This window comes from Amphibalanus amphitrite, unplaced genomic scaffold, assembly GCF_019059575.1.
Source record: "Amphibalanus amphitrite isolate SeventyFive unplaced genomic scaffold, NRLGWU_Aamphi_draft 001587F_arrow, whole genome shotgun sequence".
Lineage (NCBI taxonomy): Eukaryota > Metazoa > Arthropoda > Thecostraca > Balanomorpha > Balanidae > Amphibalanus > Amphibalanus amphitrite.
Genome location: NW_024883080.1, coordinates 337 through 14545, shown reverse-complemented (window position 1 = coordinate 14545; position 14209 = coordinate 337). Strand labels below are relative to the sequence as shown.

The window sequence follows — 14209 nt, the reverse complement described above, 5'->3', positions numbered from 1 at the left end:
ATTTTAGAAACCCGAGCCGGAGTCGGAGTCGGAGTCACCGAAAATCTGTCGACTCCGCAGCCCTGCTAGGTCTGCGGAGTCGGAGTCGGGAGTTGGAGTCGGTCGGAGTCGACAATTCTGCCCGGAGTCGGAGTCGCAGTCGGAGCTGGTTTTTGAAAGCCGGAGTCGGAGTCGGAGTCGCCGAAAATCCATCGGCTCCGCAGCCCTGGTTAGGTGGACACTGGCCTGCAATGTTACTAGGGGTGTACGATGAACTACACAAATTGATCACATTCACTCGTTTCGGTGACCAAATATGCAATCTTAATCTGTTTTGTGTTGGACCATTTTGTAGCTCGAAAGAAAAACCATCCCGAGTCCCGACCTTCCTTCCGTCTTCTCCCATTTACCTACATGTCTCAAGATCAGGACAGATCTATCCCAGACCTTTCCATCGCGCGTTTTGACACTCATGGGTAGCGGGTCATGCATAAATAAACAAACCAGTACCTCCCCCACAACCAATATAAGCATTTCTTCGGCGTGGCAGCCTCCCCCCTCCACCCCTCAGCGCGGTCCGGTGACCTCCCCACTCCTCTCCAGCGCTTCAACCACCTGCAGTCTACCGCTGTGACTGAGGTACGCGTACCAGTACACCGTGTTCACCGCCAGAAACACGGCCGGAAACAGCACCCGACTACTGCGGTCTATCTTTGACACAGAGTTGAACTGAGTCGGCATTGAGCCCGTCGCCGGGGAGTCCGGCCGAGGTCTTCGCTGCCGGCGCCGCCGCCGCGGGCCGAGCTTCCTCCGCCGGCCGCTGGGCGGCAGCACTGCAGCCGCCAGGTGGCAGGGCGGAGGTCGGGGCAGCGCCCGCTGGGGGCTCAGGTCGATGTAGAGGGCCGGCCCGTGCGGAGACGGGTCGGAGACGGTGAGAGGGCTGTGGTCCGAGTACAGAGCCGTCTGCCGGCAGAGGGAGGGAGGAGCTTATCACTGGACAGTGGTCGTACAGTCGTCAAGATACCTAAACGGTCGCCAATCAATTATAATCCATGGTCCGTCAGTTTTCAGCTATCAGTAGCGCTCTTGATAATGTGGGCACCAAACAAGAAATCAATGTTTCTTTGAGACAATATGCTGCATGATTTATAACGCACGTCTATAGAGCAAGTTCATCAAATTGTCAAACATTGGCCACTGTTACATAATTACCCGCTCATTGGGAGACTCCTCATGCACTTCTTCCTCAGACTCTGAGGACTCATCGTCTGAATCCTCCGAGGACGACTGTGGCTGAGGAAAGTACACCTCGCCGTAGCCGTACTTCGTGAAAAAGTGCACAAAGGCGAACTGGGGAAAAGCAGGGAGAGGCGCCTCCCATGTCAGTGGATTCGAATGGAAGCTGTAAGGTAAGAAATAAAACTGAACGTTTTGGATATTACTGCGACCAAAATTCATTTGCATGATCATGATTCAAACTCAGCGTGCGATGATAGCCAGGCAAAACTTTTTTGCGGCGTGCTTAAGCTCTTCACGACGTTCCTCTCTCGTCCATTTAGGACGTCAATTACAATAAAAGTGTGGCATCTTGTAACATACATGCTGGTATGTCTTTACACGACTACCCAATACACAGAGTACCGATGGCTTGTTGGTTTTTTATTACTGTAAAAAAATATCACCTGCACAATGCTGGCGAATATGAATCCGTAGGCTATCCAGAGGAAGAGGTCCAGGGCCGTCGAGTAGGGCACCTTGGGCAGATCGGTGCGGGCCTCCAGACCCAGGAAGGTCATGGTGAGCACCGTGGTGACCCCTGCCGCGGACCCAGCACATGTCACAGAAGGGCCAGCAGTCATTGATGCACGAATCCTTGTTAAACATTGCGCAACACTTCGAGGATAAAGCAGAATCAAATATGCATAATTACGACGATTGGCATGAATACAGATTACAATATGTCAAAGAAGTTTCAAAAATACAACAATTTCTAAACTTATACATTGGTACAGTTAGTGTATCAATGTCAAAAGCGAGACTCTGTGTCTCCCAGCACTCACCAAGTGAGATTCTGTCGGCAGTGGCCTCCCGGTTGAGCCAAAAGGAGACCCACGACAGCACCACCAGCAGAACGCTCGGCCCGTACACCTGGATCATGAAGTTGCCCATGTGACGTCGAAGGTGGAAGCTCACCCACAGCTGTGAGAAGTTGCCTGTGGGCGTAATAAACCCGGTTAGAAGGTCTGAGCGAAGGAATAGGAAGCCACAGAGAATGGGCTGCAATGGTTGCTCTGCCGCTCAACAGATGTCAGCAGCAGTAGCGCCTGTAGGTAGACTGTACCGCACGGCACTAGCAGAGGCTGCTGTACTACTCAATAGATGGCAGCGGCAGTAACGCCTGTAGGCAGACTGCACCGCACAGCACTAGCGGTAGGTTGCGCTACCGCTCAATAGATGGCAGGAGCCGTAACGCCTGCACATAGACTGTACCGCATAGCTCGACGATTCAACCGAGCTCTTGACAAGTGTGGGAACTGGGAACGATGAATTACTGGAATGATCATGAAAATCAATAAGTAGTCATGGTAATCGTTCGGACCTGTACCTATACGATACATGCGCATCAGCAAAGCATTGATCACTAATTTTGAGCATCATCTCTCCAGCTTAGCATTCATGCAGTCTGCCTTACCGACCTCTCTTTTCATCCGGTCTTAGCCACTACACCACCAGCCCACCAGCCGAGTCTCACCGCGCGTGTTGTGGTCGGTCCTCTCGCCGGCGGGAGTGCGGATCAGGTCAAACTGGGAGAGCTCCAGGTCCTGGGAGATGGTCACCTCTCGGCGGCTCTCTGTCCATCGGTAGAGCACGTCCTGCTCCGTGTAGCCGACTGGACCAGCGGCGAACGGTGCAGTCACAGTGGAAGATAGGGGGCCCGTTAGGTAATCCGTCAAAGACATACACATGCCATTGTTAGGGAGCATGGAAAAGACATGAACTCATCCAAACTAATAAAAGCACTAAATACATGCATAGATACATAAAGGCCTCAAATGCATTTTTTTCCTCGATCACCATGTAATTTTTCATCTCACCTACTATCTGGTCATGTCTTGCTCTCGTGTAAATCAGGCTAACATCTCTCGGGCATCGGTTGAATAAAAAAAGATATTTAAACATGTCAACCAAGGACATGTCATCTTGCCGGGGATTTGAGCTGCTCGCTTGCTCGTTTCGATGCATTTTACTTACAGCTTCCAAAGTGCAGTGGACATCTTTGGGTGTCCATGGGAAAGTCCTGCAGGTTCATCGGACAGTTGGCCTGGATCGTCATTCTGAAACACAAGGTGACGAAGTGTGATATCCGACAAGTAATCCCATCGTGTTTCTATGCAAAATTTCATCTGCCCTTAGAGTCTGTGCCCTATGACCGTCGAATGGCTTTGACGCATAACAATATTGCTTCGAGAATTAACTACCGAACTTGTCGTACCCCAGACATTTTTTATTACTCTACACTCCTGCATAAGAATTGCGTTTATATCAGAGATTTGTATCATCAATCTCCACAAGCCCTTTGCCCCCCCCCCCCGCTACCTCCCTCCAGCCGGCCCCCTACCTGGCCGAGTAGAGCACCTTTCCGGTCCGGTACAGTCGGACAAACTTGTTGGGCGTGGTGATCTTGTGCAGCCGACTGCGGCGGCCGTTGAAGAAGAACGTATCCGGTTTCCAGATACGCTCCAGGGTCGACACACTGAGGCTGAGCACGTCCAGCTCGAGGTCCTCGAACGCCAGCCGCTGGTCCACCCACGACTGACGAAAGTAGCAGTTCATCGAGTAGGTCTGAAAATGACCGCCAGACAGGCGACAAGTGAGCTTTTTAGAGCTCTTACGGCTTGAAAAGGCAATCGCGGAGCCTATGCGATGATAGGATAGGGTTCAGATATTGGATTGTGCGGATCACCGACGCTGCACCGGAACGGCGGAGACCGTCCCACTGCATGGGACAGAACCGTCCTAATGGGTACCAACTTATATTAGCCCACGAGCCGCTGGGGGGGGGGGGCATAAAGTTGCCCCCCCTTTACGTTTTGTGGAATATCTCCGAAACCTGATGAGCTACGAACGTGAAACTTGGCATAGCTTCAAATGAATACCTAGGCAATGTTTGGAGAAAGTTTGGTGGTTGTAGCACCAAAGATGACGTCACAGTGACGTCATAAAGTTTTGTCGTTTTCCGATATGGACCGTTTCTGATGACGCTGAGCATAAAACTCAACTGTAAATGAACTAGACAGCACCTGCTGTCATCCTAAAACATCTAAGCACACTTCCATCTAGTTCCTGACCAATAATCGGCTCTTTATATTCGGTCCCATATATCTGATATATCGTGAGGAAACTGAGAGTCGCAAATCTATAATTTGACTTATGACGTCACTGTGACGTCATTTCAAATGGGATCGACACTAAATTTGGACACAACCTCGGCTAGGTATTCAGAAAGACGTGTGCAAAGTTTCGCTTCTCTATCTCTTCGCGTTGCGACGATATCGTCGCGGAAGTAAAGGGGGGGCAACTATATGCCCCCCCAGCGGCCGGCGGGTGGCGCGGAGGCCCAGCGGCCGCCGGGTTAGCCTACTCTCTAATACAGCATTCTATGTATATTACAGGTTTTATACTTCACAGATAGTCCATTTCTATTGAACAATTATTCAACACGCCGTATTTTATTTAGCACGTTCTCTCGTTTAACCCGCGCCCAGATGGGGTCTGCCGAGCAACGCGGTCTGATGGGGGGGGGCCATTTTGGCCCCCCCTCAGATCTCGAGAACCACGCAACATAGCGACAAGCGGTAAACGGTGTTGGATAGCCCCAGCGGGGAACTACCTTGTGACCCAATTTCATTGACCTCGGTCAAACCGATGACGTCACAGGTCAGGTCAAAGGTCGAATTTTCACCGTTTACAGGCATTTCAAGAAATGCGTTGTAAAATCGAGTAAAATGCATTTCATTGAAAATCATCGATGGAGAAATGCTCTTCAAACACATATTTTGCTATTTGAGGTCACTGATACCAGGTCAGGTCACAGAGGTCAGGTCACTGGGGGGTCACAATATGAAAGTGTCGTGTGATACATGTTTTATGGTCCATTTTACATGACAAATGCGATTATGTGGGTCAGACAGACTTTAGGGCCAGCTTAGGTCACGTTTTGGTCAAGGTCAGGTCAAGGTCAGGTCAAGGTCAGGTCAAATTAGGTCAAATTTCAAAGTTGATATTTTTGCATAAAATGGGTATCGATTCGGCAGCTCGTCACGGGGAGTTCAATGGTGGTCTCCGTTTTGCGCTACGAGGTCTAGAACTGCTAAAAATTGAGTTCAAAAATTTGACGTCATCAATTTTTAACAGTTTTTTCCCTATAACTTGGCCAAAAAAAGAGGTATCGATCTAAAATTTGGTATGTATATCGAAGAGCGCAGGGACTATCACATATATTCCGGTTTTTTCGAAATTCGAAAAATTTTTGGAAATTTTTTGAGTTTTTCTAAAAAAATCAATTTTTTTGATTTTTGGGGGTCAAAATCCCAAAATTTCGAAAATCCGAGATAGCAGTTTTGTAGCGCCGTCTTTTCTCTACACAACCACATAAAGAACTTTAAAATTGCTTGTTAACTGTAGAATTGGTGAGCGTTTCAAGATGTCATGTTTTTTGCTCATTTTTGCTCGAACATGACCTCAGTTTGACCTCAATAACTCCTGACCTGAGGTGACCTGTGACTTGAAATTTTGTGTGAAGGTGTCAAATTGATGCCCGGTAAGGTACCCAAAATTTGGCGGCGCTGCGCGCCGCCGTTTTCTCGCTATTTAAGAAAAACCACAGGGGGGGGCCAAAATGGCCCCCCCCCCATCAGGGCGCGGGTTAACAGTCGCCTGTTGTTTATATCGTAAACATGTACCCTTTAGTGTCTGCTCGGTAGTCTAAGTCTTCTAATCCGAGCTGCGCGATCGGCGAAGTCTGCCCGGGTGTCTGGGCTCCGTGTCCCCTGGGACCCGGAGAATGCGAATGATTGATCGGTCGTGTGCGGCATCGTACAGCGCATCAGCTGTGTGTTATCGTTTCGTTCGTTTCTGTGTGGTTGCCAGTGTATGCAAAAAAAAAGAAGAGTAAAAAGCAATATACCAGTCAATAATTTTACCTGATTATTTGTCCGATATGCAGCACCATTCCAGATCGTCTGAGATCATTTCAAATCCACTCAAGAAGAACACGCAATTAATATTCTTGGTCACATTTATTCCAAAAGATGCAAAACAAGTTATTGCCGATTTAGCGTGATGTAAAATCTACACATCTAATAAAAAAGTAATAGCAGTCTATGATATCTACATGACCGGTAGAAAACAGATGCAGTTAGCTACTGAAACGTCGAGTGATTAAAAGACAGAGGCAAAAGACGCCAGATATTGTTATCAACAGTGATAAAAAAGCACTACAATGGTCGTCATAACATGTCCAAATCCAAAGCACGTCGGAATGCATAGAGTCATCCGTTAATCGCTGTCAGCGTCTCGCCTGTAGTCCATCCACGCGTCGGGGGCTGCGGCCGCCGGGGCGGCGCCGTCCTCCCGATCAGCCCCGTTGCCGGCAATCCGCCGGAGTTTCTCGTCTCTGGCCAGACGCTGCTGGCGGCGCCGGTCCCTCCGGCTACGGGAGAGTCTCCGCCGACTGCGGCTGGACGAGTCAGACTCGTAGTCGCCCAGAGTCGGTGCTGGCCCGGCCGACTCTTCGGCAGACGCCGGCCGCGGGTCCGCGCCGCCCGGTGCAGACGCAGTTCCCGGGATCGTTCCCTGAGCCTGCCGAGGATGCGCAGCTTCAGTAGAGTGTGACGGCTGGGACGGGCTCGGGAGGTGGATGAGCTGAGAGGCCGGCTCGTGAGAGGCCGAGCGCTGGTGACGCAGCGTGGGTCGCTGTCCGGCTCCTCCACCACGCGGCGACAGGCCCAGGGTCTGGAGCAGCGGTGACGGACGACTGGGCGTCGGACTCGAGCTCCGGAACACAGAGAACGCTCCGGGAGAGGCGGCCGATGGTGGCGGACGTCCGGACGCCACCTGACGGAGCGTCTGTGGCGACGGCATCACCCCCTGGGCGACCGGGGAGAGAGGCGAGAGCGGCGCCGGAAAACGACCCTCGACCAGTGCCGGGTCTATGGAGAGAGCGTCCGGGTGCTGGGAGAACGGGTGACGCAGCAGCGGGGGCAGTCCCACCGCCCGGCCTACAGACGACAGGGAGGCATACTGGGAGAACAGGGCCTGGTCCGGAACTGGGCGACGCGGGGCCGAGCCGGACGCGCGTGGCTGGTCCTGGTACCGTGCAGGTGGCTGGGAAGGACCAGCTGCAGCCGCAGCAGAAGCCTGGGAGCGAGTCGCGGTAGGTACTGCAGACTGGCGTTGCTGCTCAGAAGTCTGAAGATGGGCCGGGCCTGAAGCAGCTGGCTGTTGCTGGGCTGGTGGCTGGTTCGTGGTTGCCGGCTGTTCCTGAGCTGGCGACTCATCCTTGACTGGCGGCTGGTCCTTGGCTGGTGGCTGGTCCTTGACTGGTGGCTGGTCCTTAGCTGGAGACTGGTTTTTAGCTGGAGACTGGTCCTTAGCTGGAGACTGGTCCTTGGCTGGCTGCTGGTCTTGTACTGGTGGTGGGACCGGGACCGGCGACTGATCCGTGACTGGTAGTCTCTGGTCCGGGACCGGCGGCTGGAGTGCGGCTTGCAGCTGCTGTAGAACTAGCATCGGACGTGGGGCTGAGGGCCGCTCCGAGAGCGGTGGCTGGTTCCTGGTTGGCAGCTGGTTTGGGGCTGGCGGATGGGCTGACATTTGCCTGACAGGAGGTTGGCTAGATCTACGGGCTGGTATAGGATTGTGATGAGACGCCATTGCTGACTGCTGGTGGGTCTGCAGGCTGCTGGTTCTAGCAGGAGAGGTAGTTCTCCTACTAAGCATATTGGAGTTATCAGGAACTGGAGAGAGATGGTGAGAAACTAAGACTGGATTTCGAAAAACTGAAGCATGGCCCCGTGTCTGAGGCAGAGGGCGTGCCTGGAGAATAGTTGCCTGTGGCCTCGGAAGCTGTGAGAGAGTAGCAGAGCGGGAGGATGACGGACCTTGGGCTTCAGACGGCTGCGTTGATCCTCCGGCCTGACTATGACCGCTGGACAGGTCCATCGGAGTTTCGCCCGAAGCCTCCCGAGTCCGTTCGCTGTCATTCCCCGCGCGCCGCCGGCCGCGGATCTCTGGGCTGGAGTGTTCCACTCGCAGCGAGTCATGCCGAGCGATCGGAGACCGAGAGCGCACCGGGGGCGACCGGGGGCGGTCCGGGGCCGCCCTGGAGCTGCGCGCCATCAGCCCCTCGGCCTCCTGGAGCTGCTGGAGCTGCTCCTCTCGGTACTCCAGGACATGTCGAATGATCGCAGAGTTGATGAGACTCGAAGCGCCCAGGTATGCGGCCGACAAGTCGTCGTCCAGCGGTATCGGTGACACTGGCTCCGTCCTCATCCGCAGTTGCTGATCAGGGTCTCTGCTAGCCTGAGAAGGACGCTGAGACGCCTCCGGCGGCTGAAGCGGTTGCTGAGACTGGCCCTGCGACTGCTGCTGCTGCTGCTGCTGTGACCGCTGGAGAATGGCAGCCGGCGGCAGGGGCTGTGTTCGGACCTGCTCCTGTTGCTGAGGTCGGAGTGGCGGCTGCTGAGACCGAACCAGCTGCTGCTGCTGATGATGATGCTGATGAGACCGGTCCATCTGTTGCTGTTGTGTTTGGACCTGCTGCTGCTCCTGCTGACGAGACAGGTCCTGCTGCTGATGATGCTGAAACCTGCCTGGCTGCTGAGACAGCTGCTGCTGATGCTGAGGTCGGCAATGCTGCTGTTGATGGTGCTGAAACCGCATTTGCTGCTGCTGCTGTTGCTGCTGCTGCTGCTGTAACCGGGCCTGTTGCTGCTGAGACCGGATCAGATGCTGCTGCAGATGAGCCCGAACCAACTGCTGCTGCTGAGCCAGGGCCTGCTGCTGCATTTGCTGCCGAGACTGTCCCTGCTGCTGATCGCGCTGAAACCGGACCGACAGCTGCTGCCGAGGCCGGACCTGCTGCTGCTGCCGGGCCGTCGGGGTCGGCGGCTGGGGCTGTGTCGAGTCGGGCTCGACCGGCTTCTGTTCGGGGCTGTCCTCACCTGTCACATCGATCTCCTGATCGGGGTCATCTTCGCCACCAGTCGGCAGCGAGTTGTGGGACGCGTCGGTGACGGTAATGGTCTCATAGTGAGGGGACACAGCAGCTAGACGGCGCGCCGGAGGCACTGGGATCGGGCCCTCGACACCGCAGGACGGCCCGGCTGCCTGGTTGTCGGGAGCTCGCGCCGCCCGACCGCTCACCCCGTTAGGTCCGGCGTGCTCCCCCGGCCGCCCGGAGTGCTGCAGGTGCTCTCGATGCGCCGCACGGACTCCCGACGGGCCGGCTCCGTCGGCCGAGGGCGGTACAGCGAGCTGTCCCGTCGGCGGCTGGCCGGCGGCCGGTCTCGGCGCAACTGGAGACCAGTAGCTCTCCCCCGAGTCGGACTCTGCCGGCTCGTCCCGCAGGTTACCGGGCATGGTCGGCAGCGGTTCAGCCTGGCCGAGCCGCACCCTGGCCCTTTCCTCGCCTACCCTCGGGCAGTGGTAGAGTACCGCCTGGGGCCGCCAGCCGGAGAGGCCGCCGTAGGACATTCCGGGCCGGCTGTACCGGATGGAGGAGGCGATCCGCAGCAGCTGCTCGCAGGTCACCGGCCGGCCCGACGGGTGGTGCTCGCGCCAGCGGAACTCCTTGAGTCGCTCAGACAGGTCGTGGTCCCAGAGGCCGGCGATGAAGCGCCACAGCACGCGCCGGCGCCGAGAGCGGGCCAGCTCGTCGGAGAAGGCGGCCATGGCCAGCGCCTGGAGACGCGTCATGAACGCCTCCAGAGACTCGTTCGGCTCCTGGAGGGCCTCCTCGAACCGGCGCACCAGATTCTCGACCGGCTCCGGCTCCTCCGGCGGGTCGTTCCCGTCGTGTGGCCAATTGGAGGCCATCGCTCCGGTCACTGCCGCAGCGCGCACCGATAGAAAATTAGCCTCGTAGCCTCACTGCACTGGTTCAGTCACTGATTCCACAGGTGAGTGTCACCGCTCGCCACTTGCTCGCCCGCCGGCCGGCAGCCGCGCGACCCGAGGTCACGACGGTCGCCGCCCAAAGACCGGCCGGCCGGGCGCGGCGACCGCGGGTCGCGCCCGCAGCTGACATCTCAGTGCCTCGGGCGGGGCACCGTCAGGGGCGGATCCAGGGAGGCCGGCAGGGGAGGTTGGGTGAGGGAGGGATGACGCAAATCACTATGGGAAATTGCCATTCTTGTGAAATATTGAAACCTTTTATTTAAGACCTTACACAAAATGTTTTTATTACCAGAGCCATTTCCAGACGTCTCTGTAAACTCCTCTGCAGGAGTCGACCAGAGACGTTTTAAACTTATAGTCAGTTATACCTAATGGAGTGTGCTTGCTCTGTTCGGTTGTGTAATCCTGATCCATTGAATGGCTTTTGAGAAACCATGACAAGTTTCTTAAATATAATTAGTACCACAAAATTACCAAATGTAGAGTAGACGTCACAAAATAATAATAAAAGCAAACCAAATGCATTACCATTTATTTAGAAGTTGGCCTTACGCAACGAAGAATCCACTAATCCGATCATATGCTAAGGAACGTCCGAACATTTCATAAAGCGGGACCCAATACCAGTTAATAAAAAAAAAACACAAACGGTTGAGTGAATAAGTCGCACGATTCCGTTATCACGGCCAGCAGGTCGCGTATTGAATAGAGAAAGCGGATAATGAGATTATGATATTTGCATTGATATAGTGATCACACTAGCGATCGGATCTGTGGAGTCGGCGGTTTTTCTTTGACTTTGAATCCGGCTACAGCCTTTTATTAAAACTTATTCCGAATCCGATTCCATCTTCAACTCCAACTCTGATTCAACTCCGACTCCAGCTCGGACTTCAGCCATCTCATTTACCTATAAGTCCGTCTAAGATTGTAAAAAGTTACCTAAGCGAATGACAAGAAACTATCTACCCCAGCTCCGACAGAATCCAAAGCCCCGTTTGCAATAGATCACTTTGAAGCTACAAAAATAACAAGAACAACAAAATGACGGATAACGTACAGACATTCAATCTGACCAAAGCATTAGGGAATGTAAGGTAAGTACATTCCTGCAATGTGCACGGCATTGTGTCCAGTTTCTAAGACTTCATATGTAGTATCCTCTTATAAGAAGGAATAGGTGTCGGCATATCTGATAAAATGTTGTACATTTTACTACAAAGTAAAGTTTGAAATGGAACTGCGGTTCACAATGTGCTAATAAAATGTTACGGTGGCAATATTTTGAGCTCTGCCGGCCTACTGTAGAGCATAAGTATAAGGGCACGGAGCGATAGCACCAACTATATTCATACTATTTTATGTTTAAGAAATGCAGTTGCAGTATTGAATGCCTCATAGAGAAAAAAATCACTGATGGCAATTTACGTTTACGAGGGAAGACAATGATTTGATTTGAGGCTGCTAAGAACACGGCTGGAAATATTTGTTCTCTTGAGCCTTGTATATCGCTATTCCCAAAGAAAGGTGCTTGTGTACGTTTATACTTCCTATTCCGCTCTTATTTCTGTAACAGGCGCTGTCAACCCGGCCTCCCTGAACCTTGGTGATAAGGTACTTGACTAAAACGGCTGGTGGACTTACCAGATCCGTCTCAGAGATCGGTCCCATACTCTTTAGCTGGATATCCACCTCGACTGTAGTGGGTGGCCCTGTAACGAGGAAGGAAATCAGGCACCATTCAACGTTTATCCATTGCCCACGTAAACTCCAACAGTTTTCAGGACAGCTTTTAGTTTCATATTTTTACAAAATATGATTAGAAATGCTAGAGAAAAGTTTCAAAGTTTCAATGCTGACAGCTATCCAGCAAAACCGGTTATTGTTTCACCGTCATACAACTATCAGACTAGGTTATCAACCGTTTCACATGCATATTGCATAGGTGCATGCATACATGGAACATAGATAAGTATCGCGTATTATTTGAACAGGTACACGATAAACTAAGTCACTAGCTGACCAAATGTCATTATAATTCTAGCATACAGACACCAAAGCAATTCCACCTTATGCCTGACAATGAAGACGGCGAAATGGAGTTATGAAACTGAAGGGAGGTAGAGAAAAACAGTCGGATTGAAAGACCGGAAGTAGCTACATTGTCCTTCGATATATCACGCATCGTTTCGGAGATAAACGAAATAATCAAACATGTACCTGAACGTAATCTACCTACCTGAACAAAATAACAATGAAAGAAACGGTTAATTCAAATCACTGCGTGCTAACAAATTCGGAATTGTTTCCTCAAGCCAGTGTAGCTGATATTTCTTTGACAAATTGCGTTGACACGGTCTCTCGTTGTTGCGCGCTGGACCCGGGAGGGGTGAGCGTTGATAAAGGCACGTGGAACCGCAATCACTCACCAAGCCGTAGCCCGGGGGGCGCACGGTGACAGCACCACCACCCAGTGGGCGCCGGTGCCGAATCCATTTACGTTACCGTCAGATTACAGTTACGTGATCTGAGGAAAATCTCCAAATGGAAGAAGACGGGCCAATAAAGGCGGCTGCTCGTTTTTCTTTGTGCTCACTTCCGGTAGAGGGATAGGAAGGGGCGATGCAGGTGATTCATCTATGTAATGGGATAATTAATTTTGTTTTTGGTGTGAAATGGGCTCCGCCTCTAGGCTCGCCAATAATCAAAGCACATTTAACTGGAATGTGCGTCTTCTTGTGAGGTTGTGAGAAAATACCTATATCCTTGCCCCGTCCCTCTCTATCTCTCAGGCTCTCCTCTCTTTTCGCTCTTCCTTCTCTCTCTTTCTCTCTCTCTCTCTCTCTCTCTCTCTCTCTCTCTCTCTCTCTCTCTCTCTCTCTCTCTCTCTCTCTCTCTCTCTCTCTCTCTCTCTCTCTCTCTCTCTCTCTCTCTCTCTCTCTCTCTCTCTCTCTCTCTCTCTCTCTCTCTCTCTCTCTCTCTCTCATCAGCGTGCTGTCGCGTTCCTCACCTCCCATGTCGGGCCTCATGCTGTTGTCGTAGCCTCTGAGCAGGCTGTCGAGCAGCTCTGAGACACGGGAGTGACTGTTGTGCTGGCGACACCAGACCCTGCGACGGGATAAACAGGGGGTTCGGGTCTCATTCACAAATGTTATACACAAACAACTCTGCAAGTACCAAATACATATTGTATGCATTGAAAAAGAGCAACAGGTGAAATATTTAAAGCTCAAACAACATTTATTTGCATAGGCCTGCGTAAATGCAAATGGGTGCGTTGCATGATATTTTTGGGAATCATATAAAGACGTGGACCATCGTGAACGCATCTATCTTCCAATACTGATTAAAGGAAATGGTTCACTTTCCTGAAATTAGTATTTTGCTATGGATTTATGATTTTTTTTATGCTCAAAATGATCAGAAAATAAAATAAAACCTTTCTGTAAAAACAATTATTTTCTATATTCTATTATAGGAAGAACTATATTTTATGTAAAATGATGTTTTGACGCGGAAGCTTATTACGCGTTGACCAATCACATTGCGTAGTTCAAACCTACGCATGCTGCATTGGCTGTAAGCAGCATGCTGATTGGCTGACGATGACGTGACTGCATTCCTCTCTAAGACACCACATTCGTGCCTAAGACACTCTTTTTGGAACGGGAAATTGAATATTTTTGCTTAGGGTGATCGTTGGGCCCTAAAAGCTTATGATTTGTGCTAGTCTCAGCGCAGGCTACAAGACTGCTATTTCAGTTCAAAACCCCATGTTAAAAGTGAACTATTTCCTTTAACTAGAACGGTACCTGTGCCCAACGTGCCCACGACCACACCTATCAATTGCGTTTTTGGACATTCATACCGACTCCTTCGGCATGACTTCCCAAGCCAAGTGCCAACATCAGCCAAGTGCCAACCACACAATAACACTTTTGCATGTCACTTGGTCATATGGACAATCACGACGAAGTGTCACGATCAATTACTGTACAAAGACACCCTGCGTGGGCGAAATTATGTCCTTAGCGGCGGCCGTCGTACACGG

The 14209-nt window shown here is 51.9% G+C and overlaps 2 protein-coding genes across 2 annotated transcripts; both read right to left on the bottom strand.

Moving 5' to 3' along the window:
- Nucleotides 1-538: 538 nt before the first annotated feature.
- LOC122374011 (gamma-aminobutyric acid receptor alpha-like) lies at nt 539-13266 on the bottom strand (the record flags this gene model as incomplete). The annotated part of the gene is made up of 9 exons (XM_043352507.1): nt 539-942; nt 1192-1329; nt 1662-1795; nt 2040-2192; nt 2732-2869; nt 3232-3314; nt 3599-3822; nt 11803-11870; nt 13169-13266. Coding segments are annotated over 9 exons (1432 nt in total), but the record flags the coding sequence as incomplete, so codon positions are not given.
- LOC122374013 (histone-lysine N-methyltransferase 2D-like) lies at nt 6266-10254 on the bottom strand. The gene has a single exon (XM_043352516.1). The coding sequence runs from the start codon at nt 10075-10077 to the stop codon at nt 6538-6540; it is 3540 nt and encodes a 1179-aa protein (XP_043208451.1). The 5' UTR covers nt 10078-10254; the 3' UTR covers nt 6266-6537.
- Nucleotides 13267-14209: the final 943 nt, after the last annotated feature.

Bases quoted from the DNA above. Each gene is read 5' to 3' on its own strand.
- LOC122374013 (XM_043352516.1), bottom strand. From the start codon at position 10,077: ATGGCCTCCAATTGGCCACACGACGGGAACGACCCGCCGGAGGAGCCG.